Source organism: Mixophyes fleayi, chromosome 4 (assembly GCF_038048845.1).
Source record: "Mixophyes fleayi isolate aMixFle1 chromosome 4, aMixFle1.hap1, whole genome shotgun sequence".
Classification (NCBI taxonomy): domain Eukaryota; kingdom Metazoa; phylum Chordata; class Amphibia; order Anura; family Limnodynastidae; genus Mixophyes; species Mixophyes fleayi.
This window is the reverse complement of record NC_134405.1, coordinates 19,589,612-19,613,798: the sequence shown is the minus strand read 5'-3', so window position 1 is coordinate 19,613,798 and position 24,187 is coordinate 19,589,612. Positions and strand designations below refer to the sequence as shown.

Here is a 24,187-nt window from a genome sequence, read left to right as displayed (position 1 = left end):
TAATTGCTGCCTGGAGCTCTAGAGAGTACCCAAGTGGGTTTCCAGCAGCTGTGTAATTGTTCCTATGACAGGAGAAATAAGAATTCTATGAAGCACTATTTGCCATGAGCGGTTATACTGCTTGCAGAAAATCTGCTTTGTGCGACACCATGCAGGGAAAAATCTATTCATTTCAATAAGGCGGCATCTTTATTAAAAACACTGGAGGGGAAAGAACCAGCAGAACGCTCGTGTGACACTGTCTTTCCACGACCAGCATACATTGTATTAGGAGCAACATTAGTGAATTCCAGGAGAGCAGAACGGATCCAGGTTCACCTCATTGCAATAGGAATGTCCTACAAGTCGCAAACGTCAGGGCTAGTCTAGCGTTACAGTAACACAGTACAAATATTGAACACTATGTACAGCAATTGAGGCGCCAGGACTAAACAGAATAGTTACTGCCTCTCTCACTAGACCCCCAATCAGGGAGACAATTATTGATAACTGCGTTCCACGGTTGACGGAACGCAGGACAGTACGCAGCCGCCATGTTTAATACCCATTAGCTACCATCGTTACCAGCTTTATTGCACAATAAGTATATATAGCTGGCACTATATAAATAAATGTTGATGATGATGATGTCTGTGCTCTCTGTTACTCCACCTGTATTCAGACCTTCAGTGCAGGAACGATATAATGCAGCCATTCAGCAATGTACTTTATTTAATGGAAGGTAGATGCTTATTAAACATATACTTGCCACCTCCATCTAGTATCACCACTTCAGTGTTCTAAAAAGTATGACAAAAAGCAGTGTATAACTACAGCAAAAACTGCTGTTTACTATCCCAGCTGAATGGGCCTCCATCCTACCCGCTGAGAACAGCGCTTACAATACAGAGAAGGAGTAATACAGAGAGGGGGCTGGGGGTATGACAAGTGACATGAACTCATTTGTAACAGCAAATAGAAACATGTTCATTCATGGTAACCAGTGCAGATAAATCATACTAATTGGAGAACACGGACAATAGCAGGAAACATGCAGCACATCCTATACACATGACACCTTGTATTACACCACAATATATGTGGCTGACCCGTATTGTAAGAATGTCTTTATATCAGTCCTGGATTATACCATAACTACTCAATGTTCTACTACTGGTGTCACCCTGCAGGGGAAGGGACAGACTCATAGGTCCCTTCTGTGTCACCCTGCGGGGGGAGGGGCAGACTCATCGCTCCCTTCTGTCTGTGTCACTGTGTCACCCTGCAGGGGGAGGGACAGACTCATAGCTTCCTTCTGCCTGTGTCACTGTGTCACCCTGCAGGGGGAGGGACAGACTCATAGCTCCCTTCTGTCTGTGTCACTGTGTCACCCTGCAGGAGGAGGGACAGACTCATAGCTCCCTTCTGTCTGTGTCACCCCGCAGAGGGAGGGACAGACTCATAGCTCCCTTCTGTCTGTGTCACCCTGCAGGGGGAGGGACAGACTCATCGCTCCCTTCTGTCTGTGTCACCCTACAGGGGGAGGGACAGACTCATCGCTCCCTTCTGTCTGTGTGACCCTGCAGGGGGAGGGACAGACTCATAGCTCCCTTCTGTGTCACTGTGTCACCCTGCAGGAGGAGGGACAGACTCATTGCTCCCTTCTGTCTGTGTCACCCCGCAGAGGGAGGGACAGACTCATAGCTCCCTTCTGTCTGTGTCACCCTGCAGGGGGAGGGACAGACTCATCGCTCCCTTCTGTCTGTGTCACCCTGCAGGGGGAGGGACAGACTCATCGCTCCCTTCTGTCTGTGTCACCCTGCAGGAGGAGGGACAGACTCATTGCTCCCTTCTGTCTGTGTCACCCCGCAGAGGGAGGGACAGACTCATAGCTCCCTTCTGTCTGTGTCACCCTGCAGGGGGAGGGACAGACTCATAGCTCCCTTCTGTCTGTGTCACCCTGCAGGGGGAGGGACAGACTCATAGCTCCCTTCTGTCTGTGTCACCCTGCAGGGGGGAGGGACAGACTCCTAGCTCCCCTCTGTGTCACTGTGTCACCCTGCAGGGGGAGGGACAGACTCATCGCTCCCTTCTGTCTGTGTGACCCTGCAGGGGGAGGGACAGACTCATAGCTCCCTTCTGTCTGTGTCACCCTGCAGGGGGAGGGACAGACTCATCGCTCCCTTCTGTCTGTGTCACCCTGCAGGGGGAGGGACAGACTCATCGCTCCCTTCTGTCTGTGTCACCCTGCAGGGGGAGGGACAGACTCATCGCTCCCTTCTGTCTGTGTCACTGTGTGAACAGGGTTACAGAATCTGCATGTTGCGTGTGAAAGGACAATGGGAGATTAAATAACAAGTATTATCTGCTTCCTCTGGTTTGTGACCACACACCAGATGTCACACAGAGAATGTCCCTCCTAGTAGAGGGTGAGAGAAGTGCTGGGTGTGCGCCCATGTACTGAACAGCCTGTAGCTGTGTAAGCTTGCACACCATTGTCTGTTGCTATGGCAGACACCCCCCACTCATTCTCCTAACGCCCCCTCTGCTCGCCCCCTCCGCTCCTACCAGTGTACAGTCTGCTTACTCTGCAGTTTCCTGAATGTTTGCCGTCTCCAGGCTGGCAGTGCCAATATAACAGAGCGAACAATGGCTGGTGTAACACATAACGGGAGAGCGGCAGGACGGGCACACTGTAGAAATGATGAGACTGCACAACAAGCAGAGAGACAGGCCTGGGGCAGTCATTATTTGGCTATACACTAAGAAGTAAAGTTTTATGGAGAGATAGAATTATACAGCGCCAGGGAGCAGCGCAGAGATGAGAGACAGAACCAGACATCATGTAGCAGAGAGATGAAGTAGACAGCGCTGTGGAACAGCGAGACAGCACTAGACAGAGGCAGCCAGACAGCACTAGACAGAGGCAGCCAGACAGCACTAGACAGAGGCAGCCAGACAGCACTAGACAGAGGCAGCACTAGACAGAGGCAGCCAGACAGCACTAGACAGAGGCAGCCAGACAGCACTAGACAGAGGCAGCCAGACAGCACTAGACAGAGGCAGCCAGACAGCACTAGACAGAGGCAGCCAGACAGCACTAGACAGAGGCAGCACTAGACAGAGGCAGCACTAGACAGAGGCAGCACTAGACAGAGGCAGCACTAGACAGAGGCAGCACTAGACAGAGGCAGCACTAGACAGAGGCAGCACTAGACAGAGGCAGCACTAGACAGAGACAGCGAGAGACAGGCACTGTGTACAGAGAGATTAATACAATTGGGAAAGTGATGTCTTACCTTATACACCTGCCCATACGTCCCATTTCCAACCACTTCAACCAGTTCAAAGATCCCAGCAGGGTCCTGGAAAACATTATATCATAATACATTATATATATATATATATATATATATATCATATCATATTAATATTTCTTAGTCTGCAGCTTGGATACAAAGGAAAAGACAACTTTAAAGCTCTTTAATATGTTACTAAACAAACATGATAAAACTATTTCATCTCTTCTGACAGTGTGTACACAAGAGCTGACAATCTGCCTATAAGTGTTGACGTTGGCCGACACTACAGATATATACAGTCACTAGCAGCCAGCAGAGTTTTTTCCTTTCACCACTGATGGAAGAGCGCTCAGCGCACACAATGCACAGAACAGCAGGTATTGTACTCTAGAAGGATTCTGGGAACCTAACAACGGAATAAAAGCATCAGCCTTTGTCTCATAACATTAATCCACAGACTAAAATACTCTGCATTCTCCGTTATAACTGAAGCAGAGCTGGTAGAGTGAATGGAAGCACAGCAGGAAGACTTTCTGTAGAAACTACTCATCAATGGTTTCCAAACCATAAAACACAAGTACATCCCACTACTTGTAGAGCAGAGTCGAGTGACAACACCACCCAGCTATCATGTTAGATGTCTGTGCAACAAAAAGATCAATTATCTCTTATTATTTTATTAATCTTGTTTTAAATCATCTTTGGTGTATTCAATAAGCAGTTGAACGCAACCTTGGCCATACGTACCCCAGACATCTAAAAAAAATACCCACAAGGCCTAAAAGATCCCAATGCTATCGACCCTCTGTTTCACCCATTTAACATTGTATTTAATGCACTCATTTAGATCTATAATAATAAGAAGTGTAGGAGTAGTCCCAAAGTATAACGAATACTACAATGCAAAAACTATTACAGAGAAAATTGCCAGGATAAATTCTACATACTATTACCCCGTTGCACTTTAGTTTAGTATATACGGATCGCCAGACACAGTATAGTCTATATCACATTTCCCCCTTCCTCTCCGGCGTAATACATAAAGATCGCCAGTCAGGAAGATGGATGTTCAGCATTGTAAGATACCCTGTAGCTATTGGCAGATTTCCCAGACTGCACTGCAGCACGCTCATTCTTGCTTTGCAGTTTTAGAGCATTATTCTGAAAGAACAATGCTCCATCTGAAAGGGAGAAGAAGGAGGAAGGGTTTGTATTATATATATTTACTGAAAAGGATATCTTGTAACCTGGGCGATGAATAAAGGAGAAAACAAGCACAGGGATAAAGGCAAAGGGTGGTTACAAGAGGATATCTCTGGCTGGTTGCCCCTCAGACTAGAGATAATCAAGCTTTATGCAGGTATCATAAGTCAGGTAGGGCACAGAAGACTTAGAGATACAGTTCAGATGCTCCTAAGGTCCAATACACACACAGGGACTTGGGCACAAAGAGTTGCTGGTGGACCTTTAGAGATGGGTAGATGGATATACCAAATGGGCCAGGTGGGCTCTAGTCATGGGAAAACTTATAAAGTGGGTAAAGCCAGCTAGAGGCATGGAAAAATGAATAAATTGAGGGATATCAAAGGAGATCTTGGTATGAGAAGAGATTAGAAGAGCTCTAGGCAGGAGATGTGGAATACAGTGAGATATCAGAGGACATCTAGGTATAAGATGAAGAATAAAGAATACACTGAGGAGCAGAAGAGCTCTACGTAGGAGACACTAAATACACTGAGGGACCAATGAAGCTCTTGGTATGAAGATGAATACACTGAGGGATCAGAGGACATCTAGGTATAAGAGGAAGAATACACTGAGGAGCAGAAGAGCTCTACGTAGGAGACACTAAATACACTGAGGGACCAATGAAGCTCTTGGTATGAAGATGAATACACTGAGGGATCAGAGGACATCTAGGTATAAGAGGAAGAATACACTGAGGAGCAGAAGAGCTCTACATAGGAGACACTGAATACATTGAGGGACCAATGAAGCTCTTGGTATGAGAAGATGGATACACTGAGGGATCAGAGGACATCTAGGTATAAGAACATAAACAGACATGGCACCCAGTTTGGGAACCACTGTTTAAACCGATAATTATCTCTCTACATAATAAACAAGGAATATATGGTGGCATTGCTATCTCGTGGCTCAGTGGTCTTACAGTGCTGGGGCTATGAGGTTGATTCCGATCACAACCCCATCTGTGTTGAGTTTCTATGTCCTCCCAGTATGTGTGGGATTCCTTACACACTCCAAAAACAATTCTGATAGGCTAATAATCTGCTGACAAAATGTACCCTAATACGTATGTGTGTGTGTGTGTTTATATGGTAGAGAACTTAGACTGTAAGTTCCAATGTGGCAGGGACTGATATATGTTCTGTTCAGCGCTGCAATATGACTGGTGCTGTATAAACAAATAAATGATAACTCATCTGTAAAAACCTCCATAGAGAAGGGGCGGTACTGTTCTAAGTTGTGGATGTTTTCATGGATTAAGCAGCGGGTTGATCAAGAAACAATTGCACTGTCCCAAAAAAAGAGGAAAAACCTGTAAAACCGTTTATCAGTTATGCCTAATTACAACAACTACAAGGACAGGTAGCAGAACTTGTTTAGACAATGAGCCAGTGACCTCTACACCTTGGCACTGTAGTAATCCTTGTCCTTGATAAGCAGAGAGACAGAGGGAGTGACGGATCCATTGGCATGTATCACAGCAGTCTATCTAGCACCTGCTGCAGGTGTCTGGGCTTGTTATCTAGATCTCTATTCAGTCTGAGAACTGACGGAGTGATACATACATATACCGCCTTCAGCTACACAGTTATATACTATATAAACACGCCTCTGGACTTGAGATGACACAGATATATTTATTCTAGCGCAGGAAGCTGATCTATGTCACAGGAGTGGGTGGACCGGCCGAGGGATAGTCCGCAGAACAATGGGCGAGTACAATTTATTCTCTGCTAGGCTTGCTGATAAATGACTGGAGTTCCCTGTAGAAGTTCCAGAAACTAGAGATATATGGAGTCCTCTAGCACAAGACGGCCCTTGTATGAGCTTCGCCCTCATGTTACCTATACGCAGGGTTAAATTGTGGAAGGAGGACAGTCCTTCAGGACCTGTCCTGTATTAGGTGGGAGTGACACAATTACAGCAGGCGGATAATGAAAGCAGGGAGACTGGGAATTGTGAGGAGTGTGGGAAATGCAGCCGATCCTTAGATAAATAGTGATATAGACACACCTTTCTGAGACTATTTATACCGAAAACACAGATCACACCCACCTGCACAATGGATACACACACACGGACTTATGCAACCGAAGACACCACAATAATGCATGTAGAATGTGCTCACACCTTATCCAGACAGGGTGAGGTAACCTGTGGCAGTCCAGTAGTTGTTGAACTACAAGTCCCAGCATGCAATGGAACTACTGGAGACCTTCACATTGCCCATCTCTATTCTAAGTAAATGCTAGCCAAAAAAGAAAAAGTTATTGATACAACAAGGACTATTAATGCCAGGTACTAACTTCTCAGTGGTGAACCAGGGGTGGAACGCTCTCCACTCCTGAGTGACAGAGAGCAAGACAGAAGGGTCCAGCTGTATTTGGGATATTGCACTTCAATACCCGATGTGGGGGTGGGCCGGTAATAGCACAGGAAGGAATATAATGGTACCTTGGAGTTGTAGTATGATATGAAGGCAGCGTAGTGACTAGTGGGAGAGACATAAGAATACTGGATTAGTAACAGGGAGAGGGTTGTATTAGTCCTTCATAGGTGCCTGGTAAGAGCCCACCCCAAGTACTAGGTACAGTTTTGGGGAAAATATATATATATATATATATATATATATATATATATATATATATATATATATATATAGATATATATAGAACAAGGGACACACACTATAATATTGGAAGTAGGAATAATGTTATTACGGATAAGAGATTGATCCACAGCATCATCACACAACAAAATGTATGATTCATACAGATATTGTTATCCTGTACACTTATATGAATGATATTCTCTGACTACTGGCAGAGGGCAGCTGCTTAGTTTACATCATTTTATGACCATCTATACAACGCACCATTTGCCTTCTGTCATACGGAAAACACACCCTTCTGGTGGCCTGTGTCTTGCACTCAGTACCTAGTTTACTTGTCCCCACAGTGGAGGCAGCCATTGTGTAGCCTGGGAGCTATCACCTCTGTTCCCAGGGACTGGTTAGGCCATAACACCATGGCTGCCTCTACACCTTACACAGAGCCATTACTAGCTCATTAGCACTGGGCATTACAGCTTACATTTGGCAGGCTTGGCCGCTGACACAGGAAACAGACGAGTTACTATGTTAGTAATAATGTTACTATGTGATTTCAGAACAATTTGAGGTGCGTGTATGAAGACCGACTGGGCAGGACCTGTACATAAAACGTATCCCCTCATGTCACTCTAGTCAGTGCAACATCTGACATGGATGCTGCTTATAGGAAGCAAAGCCACAACATACACATCCAATAGGGATTGGCTTAAGCTAGGTACACACTACAACAAAATACTAACGATACGATATCTTTACCAATTTAACGAACAACAGAAAAAAGTCCCGATCTGCATGCCGATTAATCTGTGCTGTCCTCTCTCATAAACATCGACTGAAAGGTAGCAGCACAGTGTCCTCTCCTGGTACCCAGCTAAACACATCAAATAGCCTTTTGCAGAGTATTGGCAGCGGAGCATTCTCGGACCACCGGAACAATCACATTCTTTCCCTTGAAACGCTAACTGATCTAAATAACAGTTCTGCCATTAAGCGCCCAACTCCCTCAGACTTTGTGTGATCAGGGGATAGCCGTTTTTAGCATGACAGGTTTAACGCGGGGTCCGTGCTAGATGCAGGTGTAGAGTCTCTGTTATAAATCTCTGCAACACACTCGGAGCTGTCCCGTGGATTATCCATTATATCCGCAGTCACAGCCCAGGATGAAGAGTCCTCTCCTCACCTTTCTGGACGACAGTCATGAGAATGCATACACACTGCTGGATCGTAAGCTGATCGGAACGGCAAAAACCAAAAAAGTGTACGACCAATCAAATGAGACGATGATTGGCACTTTGGGACGACTTTCGATCATCGTGTAAGTATACACACCCACACGATATCTGGCCAATCAGAGGTCTATCGTCTGATTGGCCCGACCGATAATCTGCTGAAAACAGTGTTGTGTGTATCCAGCTTTAGTCTTATGTCACACTAGAGAAGAAAACATGGTCTCGCCTTACAGATTACCACGTAACAATCCCTAGTCTTACTTACTGCAGGAATCTGGCTAAAGCTACTCCCGCCCCCCTCCTCCCTCCTACACACTCATGTAAACAGTACTTCCCTTCCCCGGGACCGTGCTGTAGATAAGCACTAAGAAAATGTCAACAATAGGAGACCAGGAGCACTCGGTCACTGGCTCCTGGTCTAAGATTTGTGTCTTCACCTACACCTTACAAAACCCTAAAAGCTGGGTACACACTACAGGGTTTTTATCCAATAATCGGCTCAACCAGCCGACATACGGCCGCTCGTTAGAAAGTCGGGTCAGTGTGTGTAGTGACACCATGGTCGAAAGTCTGCCCAAATGGACGATTGTCACCTCATTTGGTTGGTCGTACCGTTCAATATTTTCCGATCAATCACCTAACGATCATGTAGTATGTATGCACTCATGCTGACGATCTCCATCGAGTTTACAGAGTCGGGCTCTTTTCAGCCGATGTTAGCACTGAATGTCAGAGTGAATAAATGTAGAGAGCGCTGTAGAAGGAATAATTCATTTGTTCGTTCTGAGACAGAATATTTAGTTTCAGAGTCACAGAAGCGAAATTCGTTAGGACATGTGGATAACTATAACAAGGCGGTTTTAATCGGTGTGACAATGTGACAGTAGTGAATTAATGAATTTTGTGCTGTCATTCTCTGGACTAGAGGAACAGATGAAGGACCAGATGACGAGCACAGATCTGAAGGTAAATCGTGTCGGTGTGTATGGATGAATCGTCAGACTGATCGGACCTTCAGTCGTAGGTATAATCGTTTGAGATAACACGTCGTTCGGAAAAATTCTTCAGTGTGTACCCAGCTCAACTCTCCTCCAGATCAGCCTCATGTCTTTATCTGGCAGGGGATACAAACATCAGCATATAATAGCTATAGATGGCCCACACTCCTCTTTGGATAGAAATACCCCATCACAATGTAATATTACTCTGTAAAAGAAAGGATTCCTCTGCCCACCCAGGTCTTTACCAGGCGTACAACAAGGCCGCCTGCTTCCACCATCAGCACCCAGATAATATTTTACTCTTGTCAACCGAAGAGCGGGAACCCAAATCCAGGCTACTAATCCCAGAGTTATACTGAGAGCGCAATGGGACACCCACAGGGAAGAGCTGGTTATAGGGGGAAGGGGCAGCGATACAATGTATCCCCCGATAAGTAGAACATTCTGATCAATGAATCATAAACCTATTAGACATATACTGGTATCAGTGTGTCACCATGGCGACCAGGGTAACGCTGCGTCACAGCATGCTTTGGTTTCTACGGCAACAGTGGGCACTCGTTACCATGTCATTTCCTTGCTCATGTAACCCATCTGTATTTCAGTATAAAATAGTGCGTGCTGAAGCTGCATAGACACGTCATATACTGTCCGCTACACTATCCCCTGTCCTCTATCTCCTATACATCACACCTTTACTTGCTAGCCTCTAAATGGAGCTACAGAGCTGTCCTGGCAGAGTAAATGTGGTTACTCCCATCTCAGAGAGGTTGTATTCAAATGCTAATTGCATTCGTCCCATCATAAACTGACCTCTAGGGGGCACCATTCCACTCTAGGCTATTGCAGAAATTTCTATTCCCCTTGCCAAAACAAGTGGTATGACAGTCCTCCCTGATATAAAGGCAATGGTGCTGCCTATTTACAGTTAGGTGCAGGACACATTTTGTGGTCTTGCGTCACTACTCGAGAACCATACACGAAATGAGGTACTGTGTAGTTATCCATTCAGAACTGATCAGATACTAAGGATTGCAAACAGGAGGTGGTAATGTATACGTATGGACAGCTGCACCGTACCACACTATATGGACAAAAGTATTTGGCCACACCTGTTAATTATTGAATTGAGGCGTTTCAATCAGACCCGTTGCCAGAGGTGTATAAAATCAAGCACCTAGCCATACAGTCTCCATTTGCAAACTCAGGGACATCAAGCGTGGCACTGTGATAGGATGCCAGCTTTCCAATAAGATGGTTTGTGAAATTTCATCCCTGCTGAATATTCCACAGACAACTGTAAGTGATATTATTAGGAAGTGGAAGCGTTTAGGAACAATAGTAACTCAGCCACGAAGCGGAAGACCACGTAAAATCACAGAGTGGGGTCAACATCTGCTAACGCGCATGGTGCGTAAAAGTCGCCAAAGCTCTGATTCCATAGGTGAAGAGTTCCGAACTTCCACTGGCATTAATGTAAGCACAATAACTGTGCAGCAGAAGCTTAATGGAATGGGTTTCCATGGCCGAGCAGCTGCATGCAAGCCTCACATCACCAAGACTAATGGAAGCGTCGGATGTAGTGGTGTAAAACACACCGACACTAGACCATGGAGCAGTGGAAACGTGTTCTGTGGAGTGACGAATCACACTTCTTTGTTTCACAGTCAGATGGGCGAGCCTGGGTTTGGCGGATACCGAGAGAACGTTACCTGCTGACTGCATTATGCCAGCTGTGAAGTTTGGTGGAGGAGAGATATTGGTATGGGGCTGTTTTTCAGGGTTTGGGTAGGCCCCTTATCTCCAGTGAAGGGCAATCTTAATACTTCAGCATACCCAGTAATTTTGGACAATGCTATGCTTCCAACTTTGTGACAGTTTGGGGAAGGCCTTTTTCTAATCAAACATGACTGTGCCCCAGGGCACAAAGCAAGGACTACAAAGACATGGTTTGAGGAGTTCAGTGTAGAAAAATTTGATTGGCCCACACAGAGTTATGACCTCAACCCCATAGAACACCATTGGGATGAACTGGAACAGATTGTGAGCCAGACCTTCTCATTACAGTCCCTGTTGGTGTAATAGTCAAGTGTCCGAATACTTTTGTCCATATAGTGTATAATAGGAACAGATACTGAGAACTGCACACAAGGAAAGTGGTTCATAGTTGGAGAACAGATACTGAGAATCTCATACAGGACGAGGGAAGTGATACTGTGCATACATAAGAGCAGGTAATGTACACCAAGGATAACAGATACAATTACAGTATTCCATAGCACATAGAACAAAACGTGGAACAAATGATAAAACAGGGACATAGACAGGAGACACAATGACATAGCGAAACACAGACACAGCTGTGCAGCGACGATATGACTTGTACAGACTCCTCAGTGTCCTACAAAGCGTGGAGCAGCCTCTGGTGACAGAGCCTGGATCACACGGGAACCGGTTCCCTGGGGTGAGAGGCCAGCAAGCAGTGTACACCACCTCCTCTCACACACAGACCTGCAGGAGCCAGCAGAGAAAGGCAGGATGTGGGACAGTGTTACAACAATCTAACTCTCATTACAGTCTGTGTCCCTGACCTAGTATCCTCTTCCTGGATGTGCCGCTCTGTGCGGGTAAACCCGACGGCACTCTCTGTACACAACACATAGACACTGGATCCCCTGCACACAGCATAATGCTATATTCAGGTACCTCATCAGGGTGTCCCCCGCTCTCCTAAACAGTCCACTGGGTAGGAAACACAAAATAAAATACCTGTGTGCGTCTTAGACATGGGGTAAAAAAAAAGATAATTTAGGACAAAAAGCTTAAATGGCAAAGCATAACATATCCATTACTCTTTGGATAATCTAATTTACGAGTTTGCCAATTAGTTCAGGATAGATCTGCAACTCAAGGAGACAACAAATAAATAAATTGCTGTATAAGGATGAGACTGGTTATTACCTGTCAAGTATTTCAGGAACATTTATCAGCTAACTGTAAAATACCCAGCCTGTGTAACACCCAATAAGAGGCTTCTTTCCTCTTTAAGCAAGAAACAAACAAAATGTATAAGGAGGCAGAGATTGAACCAGAGTGTCTCAGAGCTTGTTTGTGCATGACAAGCCAGAGATTACGCGGAAAGCCGCTGACCCAAGTTCTATTTCTAAATCATAATTAAACCAAAAGTATTTTAATGATGTGTATGATTTTCAGGCAACTGGCTGTGTCTGTCTCGGCTCAGCACAAATCTAAGAAAACAAAGATCGCCAGAGGAGACGAACAGAAAGTCAACAACCATTTGTCACAAGGTGTCCTATGTCCAACATCGGAATGCGGCTTTATGTGATGTCTATTGGATGAAATATAAAGGACTGTTGTAGTAATGATTTAATGTACAACATCCGCCGCTCACACACATAAGAGAAGACTGGATACCTCTCCGCAGTCACTGGGTTACTGTGCTTGTGGCAGCTAATTGTGTCTGACTTACAGTAATGTGTCTGTTCTAGGACTGCTACCAAGCTGGCCTACGTGATGGTAATTAGGAACATTAGAGAGAGACAACGTGCCAAGACATTAATGGGGGTATGATGACCACCTACACGTCCTCTTCTGAAGCTCTGTGGGCATTGGAGTCTGTTTGAAGCTCGTCATTGTGTCAGATAAATAAAGCACAAAATAAGACTGCAGTAGCAAATGTGGGGTGGACCACGACTGGTTAGGCGATTCGTAAGTGATAGTACATCATCACCATTTGTTTATATAGCGCCACTGATTCCGCAGCGCTGTACAGAAAACTCACTCACATCAGTCCCTGCCCCATTGGAGCTTACAGTCTAAATTCCCTAACATATATACACACACAGACAGACAGACTAGGCTCAATTTTGATGGCAGCCAATTAACCTACTAGTATGTTTTTTTGGAGTGTGGGAGGAAACCGGAGCACCCGGAGGAAACCCACGCAAACACAGGGAGAACATACAAACTCCACACAGATAAGCCATGGACGGCAATTGAACTTATGACCCCAGCGTTGAGAGGCAGAAGTGCTAACCACTAGGCCACCGTGCTCCCCTCTTATTAGGTGCCAAGAGAACCCCAGACTATAGTAGCTGATAATGACTCCTAGATCATGGGAACTAAAACAAGAAGTCGCAGATTACAAGACCAAGAGGATTAACCAAATAACAATTGTTCAAGAAATGGGATAAAATTACCAAATGATCAAATTACTAGTGCTCCGACACCAGAGAAGACGCAGAAAGTAACTAGGGTCCTATTCATTTACAATGGCATTTTCGTCACGTTAATTATCATCCGTCATCGCCGCACAAGGGGAGAACAGGAAGGCTGCGGAGATCCCTCTACCACAATGCTCTGCCCACAGGATTGAACGGCTAACAGGCTTCCTAGTGTGAAAACAGTGGTAACACTGCAGGATTCAGTGCTCCAGGGACCAGTTACCGGAGAAATAACAGAGTGGGAGCGTCTGTATTGGAGGAAAGGGGCACCTCTGCCACTCACGTGCCATTAATCCTCAGGCCCTAATCTTTATACTTCAGCCACTTTGCCAGAACCACCAACCATTGGAAAGCGGAGGCCAGGTAGAAGCACGTGGTTGACAAACTATGCCCTTTAAATCATGATGGCATGTATACTATAAAGGACTGTTCACATGTAATCGTTTATTCACTGTGTAGAAAATGCAGAAAAAGGAAAGTTTTTCATACAGCTTCCATACTTAGGAACTGTCCCAAGTACTTATAAGAGAAATGTATATATGTCTCAAGCAGGAAACCATTAAATGATGTCATACAGCACAGTCTATGTGGGCTGACAGTGGTCTCCAGACTTTATTCCGCTTTCTGAACCTCTTCCCTTTATGAGAGAAACCTGTACTATGAAAGTCGCAAGTAGCAATGATATTACCAATCTGCAGATCAACAACAGCGCTGCAATAGAAGAGTGGATTTGGGAAGGAAAATATAATGCATTAAATAAGATAAACGAAGGACTTTAAGCCATTTCAGTCCTACATGGTGCTGCCCTTTAACCCCATAAAAAATGTGGGTCACTGTCACATACGTCATTAGCGAGACGGACACTAGGAGCCCGGTTTAGGAATGGAATTTCCCAGTTACGGTAATCTGTCATAGAACCAGAGCCAGCAGAGATGAACACCATGATGCTGGAGGGTCAGACACAGTCTAACACAGGGGCACACCCAAAAAGAGCTGTCTATACATACCTGGATGTTAGGCTGTGAGCTTACAAACCTCATACTTCTATAATCCTCTATAGACACACAAGTGTCCTGGAAGGAATAAGCGCTGACTACAGCGTAAACCATAACAGCATATTATAAGTCTTAGAATAACAACTAGTATTAATCCAGTGAATGAACACATTTCTATTATGTGCAGAGTTTATGTGAAGATGAGTCATGGACACAAGTCCAAGTAACAGGTGGTAGTACATATATAGGATTATGGCACCAGTCGTAGTCAGATCCCATCTGAAGTTACAGAGAGAGAGCGCGTTATATATGACGGTCCCACATGGCTGGGAATACCACAAAAGCAACATGTGTTGCCAAAAAGCACGTGTACATATCAATGGTGTGCCGACGTCTAATTTCCAAGCTGCAACATAAACAAACCACAAAACCTACACCAGCATGTGCAATGCATCAAGATGCCCACTACTTTTCGCTCACATGAGGCGCCTCTGCACACTAGAAGTGCGTCTGTGTGCGAAAAATAAGAGGTGCAAAAATGGAAAAGCAAATAATTTGTTTAGAAATAATTCAGCCAGTGCCGTAACTAGACGTTTTAGTGCCCTGGGCGAGACAGGGCACCGGCGCCCCCCATTGAAGTGGGAGTGACATTTGACAAGTGGGTGTGGCTAACCTAATGTGGAGGTGTGGCTAGCACTTTACTGAGAGAATTCTGTTACACATCTTTGCAAATGCATGATATATATATCTCTATATACATATAGCCATCTCTCTCGCGCTCTATATATATATATATATATATATATATATATATATATATATATATATATATATATATATATATATATATATGACTTTCTGACTATTATACTATATATAAAAGAAAATGGAGAATACCAGTGCTTTCCGTATGTATCTATGAAGGCTGACAAAACTGTGGGGAGATTGAGAGGAAAGACCGAATCCTCTCTAAGTGAATAGAAATTATAACAAAATATACTCCCCGGCACTCAAAAGAATGAATGCTAGGTAAAGAGGGATAAGGCTAAACAGATTTATATCTAATGAGTGAATGAGAGATCGATGAAACAAAATATTACAAAGGACTAAATACCAATATAATATATAAATAAACACATACCCTATGATAAAAAAAATATATAAAATATATGTCTGCAGACAAATATACAAAATAACATTTGAAAAGATGTAAAAATTATGAAAAAACACAGTCCAGAAAATAGTACCTCAATTGAATAATATGTCCGGGAATGATTTATTCATGCCGACATGGAGACTGGAAACTTTTTCACCAATATCCATTAGGACTTTTGACGGAGGGGTGCGCATGCGCAACAGTCTGGAAGCGGCTGTAAGTGAAGGAGCATGCAGGAGAGTACAGAGCCGGCTGGCGCCGCTCCAGTGAAGTTACACCAGCAGCAAATTGGAACCACCTTTGGACCGCTGAATCAGGTAATGTCCCATTGGAACGCATATGCGTTCCACGGGCAGGAAGTTCAGCATTTGGAACGCAAAGTTTGCGTTCCAAATGCCGAACTTCCTGCCAGTGGAACGCATATGCGTTCCAATGGTTCGGATGCCGATGAGGTGGAAGCTGGCTGTAAGTTCAAGTAGGGCGATGTGTACAGTATTGAACCAGGGCACAGAGACAGGTAGCGGGCGGCTGCTGCGCCCCCTTGGGCTTGCACCCTGGGCGACGGCACCGCCCGCACCTGCCTAGTTACGGCACTGAATTCAGCGCTAGTCTTACCACAAAATACAAATATTGAATGCTCAAATACGGTCTATACCAGTGTTGGCTAATCTGTGACACTCAAGGTGTTGTGAAACTACAAGTCCCAGCATGCCCTTCCAGCAATAAGCTGCTATATATTGGCAAAGCATGCTGGGACTTGTAGTTTCACAACACCTGGAGTGTTACAGGTTAGCCAACACTGGTCTATACTTATTACAATGTGCACTTGAATCTTCGTTCATAAATTCATAATTCCACCAAATATGTAGGGGGGGGAAAAAAACAAATTCCGACATATTTGGTGTAATTATGAATTTATGAACGAAGATTCAAGTGCACACTGTAATAAGTATACATCATATTTGAGCAAACAATATTTGTATTTTGAGGTAAGACCAGCGTTGAATTATTTCTAAAAAAATCTTTGCTTTTCCACTATGTCCAATGTTTAGATGCGTGCATCACCTAGGGAGAAATTGATCTGGCTTCTTGTATATATTGGAGCACTAATAGTGTTTCACAAACCCAATTCATATACACTATCTTTGCAAAAATGGAAAGCCCAACCTTGTACACTTGTTAATGGAAAGAAAAAAAATAATTCCCCTTTTCAGGATTCCCCCCTTAAAAAAAACGACAGAAAGCAGCCTCACCGATGGCATAAATTACTGTCGCCATGGGCGTGACATGCGATGACCGCCACCTCTGAACTGGTCCTATTGTGGAGCTAATCTGCATTTATGCAAAGGAAGCGTGATGTATATCAGCAACATCTTGCCAGGATGAAGAGAGGTTTAGAAGTAACACTAATATAGTAGGTTTTGGTGAGAAATTAAACATGTTCAAGTAATAGCAGAAATGGGAAAATTGCACTGTGGGAAAGAACATAAAGATAAATGAGACGTGAGGACCACAAAACACAGGCCACTCATTTTTTCGGCCTTTAAATTTCTTGCACCGCTTCACAGACTCCATTGTATGATATTTATGCAAAAGCATTTGCTCACACAAGATATCTCTGTAATATATATATATATATGTAGACCCAGCACTGTCTGATCCTGTCCTGATAATAACATCCAGTCATGAGATCTCTGTACATTATATATATATATATATATATATATATATATATATATATATATATATATATATATATATATATAAAGACCCGGCGCTGTCTGATCCTGTCCTGATAATAACATCCAGTCAGATCTCTGTACATTATATATATATATATATATATATATATATATATATATATATATATAGACCCAGCACTGTCTGACCCTGTCCTGATAATAATATCCTGTCAGGAGATCTCTGTACATTATATATATATATAGACCCAGCGCTGTCTGATCCTGTCCTGATAATAACATCCAGTCAGATCTCTGTACATTATATATATTGACCCAGCACTGTCTGACCCTGTCCTGATAATATCCAGTCAGGAGATCTCTGTACATTATATATATAGACCCATCACTGGGTGATCCTGTCCTGATACTTATACCCAGTAATGAGATGTCGGTTGTCACCAAATGCTAAAGGCGCACTACCCTATTCACACATAATATAATGTAATACATTGTCATCTATAGCATGCAAGAGAAAGTCTTCAAAGGGTTATTAAGTATGAAGCCATATTTTCTATGTAAAATGAAAAGAAACACAAACACACCCTACACCAGTCATTTGCAGCTTAATAAATCCAATTCTTCTTTCCTGCAGTTGTACAAATGGAAATGAGAAATAAGTAATGTGACTAGACGGCGGCATCCTTACATAATATAGCCGCGATGATAATGAATCACTATCTGCCGGAGGGCTCAATAGATAAGCAGCCAAACAAACTGCTAGACAGCGCTGTTGGCAACATCATTGCGTATATTTACACTAGGCCCCCCCAGATACCCCACCTGCTAAGAAGCGCATCTGGGGATGTGTTCATATCTCCACAGTAACCAGCAAAGAAGTTCTGCAGCAGCTACACACACCATCCAGAAAAGGTTCTACGTGGTAGAGTCCGTGACATAGTGATTACTCTCCTACTAATGTGTCAACTGCGCACCAACGTGGTGCCCACATTTGGTGAATGGCTGGTTTGGCACCAAAGTGTGCCCATCATGTTCCCGTCGGGCATCAGAGAAGCTGCTGATCCGGTTTACTAAGCAAATCAGATACGGGATTCCAGATTTACTATGCAAACACACAACTTTCATGGTCCTAAGGTTACCATGAGATTAAGCCGGATACTACATATGATCAGTGTGAAAATATGCAGAGAAGATTACTTCTGCAGTAATGAGCAGGAAATTGAGATTCTCAAGGCTGTGAACATGCTACAAGGACAAAGGGCGAGGAATGAGTGGCTATTGTTCCGTTATATAGGGCATGCCTCTCAAGTGGGCCCGTCTCCAACATACAGCAGGGGTAGACATTTTTTTGTGGTCTGAACCAATATTCATGGGAAGGCAGCCAATCAATTCATTAAGAACTAATGACATCACTAAGGAAAGAGGCAATTTGCTTCTCAGTGATGCCACCAATTCATTGCGAATATAGGAGAGAATAATTGTTTTGGGCTACAAGATGGGCTTCCTCCAAAACTTTATGCTTAAGTAACTCCTCTGGTTACAGGATGAAAACAATAAAAAGATAAATAGAGTACATAGAACTTGCTATATATGGAGAAAAGAAAAGAAGCAATAAAAGTCCATGATTACAGCAGACACAAAAAAAAGTGTACCCATTGGCTACATATAGTGGAAGCAGCCAGCCTGTGGGTTGTACCAATCAATGTTCATGAGAAAGTTCAATAAGAACTAGTGGTATTAATGGTGGGACAATACCACTTCTTCAGCACAACCCATCGCTTTGTAGATTGTCCCAATTCCTTAAGACTTATAGGGAGGTATGACCAGAGGTCCTTAAGTAACAAACTCGGCAATAGGGGCACCAATGTAGGAGTTTGGATGCCAGACGTCACCAGGAGACACAGTAGCGTCACCCTGTTAGTCAAATTGGACAGAGGTGACAAAAGAAAAATGGGATATTTTCTCTATGCAATGGGCCAAACCCATGTAAACAAGTTCCATACAAGGAAAATATAGATATTCTCTGTTATCTGCTACTCTCTCTCTGTTTGTATTTAGTGGATGCTAACCAGAGGGTGTTCTAAGAAAGCTAAAAGATCATTGCAAAAGAAATAATTAGCTTTGCATCCTGGCAGCTGAGACATTCTCAGTTTTAACACTTGCTTTTCTCAAATGCCCAGTTAGTAGCTTCAGTGTATGCTATAGTATGTTTTATTGTTTCTGAGATGTGTTGCGGTAACGAAAATAAACAACTCTGCTTGGTGATATATAGATGTGGCTGAAAGGCAGAGCCAGAAAGCTAGGACAATGTTTTTAGTGAATGTTGGGGCAGTGCGGTGGCTAAGTGGTTAGCACTTCTGCCTCACAGCACTGGGGTCATGAGTTCAATTCCCGACCATGGCCTTATCTGTGTGTGGAGTTTGTATGTTCTCCCCGTGTTTGCATGGGTTTCCTCCGGGTGCTCTGGTTTCCTCCCACACTCCAAAAACATATTGGTAGGTTAATTGGCTGCTTACAAATTGACCCTAGTGTGTGTGTGTATGTTAGGAAATTTAGACTGTAAGCTCCAAGGGGGCAGGGACTGATGTGACTGAGTTCTCTGTACAGCGCTGCGGAATTAGTGGCGCTATATAAATAAATGATGATGATGATGATGATGATGATCTGAAGGTGGAGTAGTTTAAGAAGAGGTAATATTTTCTGTGACATGAAGACCTTCGTACCACCCAATATGGGAGTGACCACAATGGCAGCTGTCAGACAAAAAGTCTGTGGTAGTTTCATTACATGTCTGTATCACTGTGTGGCCCCGAACTATTATAGTTATATCCAAGATATGATTGCGGTCAGCGAGCACTTTAATTTTGTGTACAATGGGGGCACCACAGACACAACCTGCACAGATTGACACAAGGCAACCATCTTGCAGCAACATCCCTAGAGTCTCAACTATAAACAATGCTCCAAAACGGTCATCATATATACAAATTGTCAGCTCTTTGGACCAAGCGTGTATAAAGAGAAAGGCAGCATGTGTATGTAATAGAGTACAACAAGGCCCCCCCAAAACCCTCTCTCACCCGCAATGCAGAAAGGTCGATGTCATCCAGGCTCCGGGCTGGGGGGTCTGAGGCCATGTTTTCACTCTGTGCGCGATGGGTGACGCCAAGGTGTGCAGTCACAACGCACGCTGCTCAAGAGGTCACATGGACTGCCCGACACAACAGGCAACACATGCACACAATGATACGTTAACTATTCAGGCACACTGCTGTGTATACAAGGCTGTCTTTACGTGCACTATGGTTAGATGCTCACATTAATGATGTGCTAGAGGCCCACACACACATTGCAGTTCCATAAAGAGATCGGACACAGGGCAATAACACAGCAGCAATGGTACAGCACTCACACACAAGCTGCAGTGAGTCACATGCTGCTGCAGACACTAAACCCACACAACCTGTGACACCCACACTAGCACTGCAAACAACAACACAGCCCAACAAGGCTCACAACACACTCATGCAGCCTGCAGTGTTCTCACACACACACACAACTCCCACACACTGTCACAGCCTGTCATAGACACCCCCACAACCTACAGGAGCAACACAGACCTACAACTAGACACACAACACACAGTGCACAACACCCACGCTGGAAACACAGCTACACAATCTGACACCCACACAGTCACAGAGCGCACCCCGTCACTGCAGAGACACAAGTCGACACCTGACAAGATAACCCACAGGGCCCTGTCACTCTCTACGAGCCAGTGTGTGTTGTGAGTGTGCAGTCACACTGCAGATCTGTATATCCAGCCCGGCTCTCGCTCTCTGGTTAGAGCTTCACGCTCCCTGACAGTGCATGGAAAAAAGCACAGCTGGGGGTCTCAAATCCATGTACTACTCCTTTCTAGGAATCTGAGTAAATAGCTGGCGGTCCTCCAGTCCATGTGCCAATCCCTCTTGCACAAAACTCAGGGTCTCCGTTGTCTCTCCACTGGTATATAGGGACAGTTTGTTCAGGAACGAATGCAGGCTGCTGGGGGGGTCTTCAGTCTCCAAGGCAGTCCCCCCTCCGGTATATAATGCAGGCAGTGAGGGATCCCAGTCCCTGTAAAACAAACAAAGATAGCTGGTGGTCTCCAGTCACTCCTGGAATGCCTCTTGTCCTTAGGATAATCCCTCTAAGTGTTGCAAGCAGTGGAAGGTGCTCAGTCCTTGTGACAGTCCCTTCTCAGACTCAGCACAGACCGCTGGGAGTCCCCAGTCCCTCTAAGAGTCAGTGCACACAGTTGGGGTGGTCTGCAGTTCCTGCAGCAACTTACAGGGAGTCAGTATAGGTAATTTGGGGGGGTCTTCAGTCCCTCTAGGACTCAGTATAGATATTTGGGGGTTCCTCAATCCCGCTAGACAGTTGGGGGTCTCTAGTCCCTATGACTGTCCCTCTAAGAGTCAATACACACAACTGGGGGTCTTCAGTTGCTGTGAGTCAGTATAGATAATTTGGGGGGGTCTTCAGTTCCTCTAGTACTCAGTATAGATACTCTGGGGGTCTCCAGTCCATGTAGTGGTCAGTACACACCGCTGGAGGTCTCTGGTGGCAGTGACACCCCCTATAAGGTGACTGGGGAGGGGTCTCCAGCCTCTGGGGGGCAGTATAGATAATTTGGGGATCCTCAGTTCCTCTAGGACTCAGTATAGATACTTTGGGGGTCTCCAGTCCATGTAGTGGTCAGTACACACCGCTGGAGGTCTCTGGTGGCTGTGACACCCCCTATAGGGTGACTGGGGAGGGGTCTCCAGCCTCTGGGGGGCAGTATAGATAATTTGGGGATCCTCAGTTCCTCTAGGACTCAGTATAGATACTTTGGGGGTCTCCAGTCCATGTAGTGGTCAGTACACACCGCTGGAGGTCTCTGGTGGCAGTGACACCCCCTATAGGGTGACTGGGGAGGGGTCTCCAGCCTCTGGGGGGCAGTATAGATAATTTGGGGGATCCTCAGTTCCTCTAGGACTCAGTATAGATACTTTGGGGGTCTCCAGTCCATGTAGTGGTCAGTACACACCGCTGGAGGTCTCTGGTGGCAGTGACACCCCCTATAGGGTGACTGGGGAGGGGTCTCCAGCCTCTGGGGGGCAGTATAGATAATTTGGGGGATCCTCAGTTCCTCTAGGACTCAGTATAGATACTCTGGGGGTCTCCAGTCCATGTAGTGGTCAGTACACACCGCTGGAGGTCTCTGGTGGCAGTGACACCCCCTATAGGGTGACTGGGGAGGGGTCTCCAGCCTCTGGGGGGCAGTATAGATAATTTGGGGGATCCTCAGTTCCTCTAGGACTCAGTATAGATACTTTGGGGGTCTCCAGTCCATGTAGTGGTCAGTACACACCGCTGGAGGTCTCTGGTGGCAGTAACACCCCCTATAGGGTGACTGGGGAGGGGTCTCCAGCCTCTGGGGGGCAGTATAGATAATTTGGTGGTCTCCAGACCCTGCACAGGTTGCAATGTCTGCACCCTGGGTGAGGCCCCGTCACTCACGCTCCGGTACTTCCGGTCACCGTCAGCTCTCTGCACCTTGCACCGTTTCCGGTCCGCTCGTGCCAACGGTAACCCCCCGTTCCGCGAGGCCGCACCTGGGGGGAGAGGGTCACGCGCACCGGGGTCTCGCGCACCGCACGCCGCCTCCGATTGGCTGGAGAGCCGAGCGGAAAAGGGAGGGTGGGCGGGGAGGAAAAAATGTCACATTACAGGCAACCGCTGCAGCATCGGAGGCAACACCTGAGGGGGCGTGGCCTGATGCGGATTTAGCGGGCGTGGCTAAGCGCGTCACCCTCCAGGCCGTGCAGTCATGCTGAGGAGGGAGGAGCAGGATGATGGCATTAGACAGTGTAGCAGCGGCCATTTTGGAAAAGGGCAATATGCCCTGAGTAGGACTTGATTGACAGCTTGATGCCTCTTACTGACAGTGCAGCCCAGCAATAGTGTTACAACCTCTGACAGTTGGAACATTTATTCCCAGTGTGAGTAAGCTACAGATAATAGGAAATGGTTGTTGTCCTACTTAAAATCAACTGTGGGAAAATTATAATAATATAATTATAATTAATGTGTAGTATAAAATGCGTTTAATAATTATTTCCAGGAACACTGGGCAGATTCATATAAGCATAACATGCCTGCTATTATTATTATTATTATTATTATTATTATTATTATTATTATTATTATCATTTGTATAGTGTCACCATATCTCCCAAGTGTCCTGATTTCACGGGACAGTTCCGCCGTCCCACATTCTGCGCATTTGTCCCATTTCGAAGGACGCTGTGAGGTATATAGCGAAGGGAAACGGGTGTCGTACACACCAGAAGCAGGGGGCTCTGGTGCATCCAGTAATCGAAGGGTGTTTTGCCAGGGGTTGGGAGCAGCGTAGCTCATACTTGCCAAATGTCGAAATTCGGGTCAGTCTCACGGACTCCTGGGAGAGCTGGCAAATCTCCCGCATCCCGCTACTGCCACCACTAAATGACACGAATCGCGGTTAATCGCGTAATTTTGGCCCCGCGACAAATTGTCATGTTCGTCGCGGGGGCAGAGCCAAAATGACGCGTTGGGCTGCGCCCGCTCCCTCCTGCCCTCCAGTCACGCCCCTCTCCCGGAAAGAGCTTCGGGAAAGTAGGTAAGTATGGCCTAGCTGCTAGCACGCCCTC

General features: G+C 45.2%; 1 protein-coding gene across 7 annotated transcripts in view; it reads right to left on the bottom strand.

Annotated features, from left to right (window-relative positions):
* Positions 1-23,247, bottom strand: part of MINK1 (misshapen like kinase 1) — a 57,471-nt gene extending 34,224 nt beyond the window's left edge. For 4 of the 7 annotated variants that reach the window (XM_075206386.1, XM_075206391.1, XM_075206388.1 and 1 more), the window contains exons 1-2: positions 20,546-23,247; positions 3,279-3,344 (exon numbers count right to left, since the gene is read on the bottom strand). In XM_075206386.1, the coding sequence (XP_075062487.1) occupies positions 3,279-3,344; positions 20,546-20,602 (123 nt within the window). In that variant the 5' untranslated portion in view covers positions 20,603-23,247. The remainder of the gene's footprint in view (positions 1-3,278; positions 3,345-20,545) is intronic. The other 3 variants (XM_075206387.1, XM_075206390.1, XM_075206393.1) reach the window with 2 other exon arrangements.
* Between the last annotated feature and the right edge of the window lie 940 nt (positions 23,248-24,187).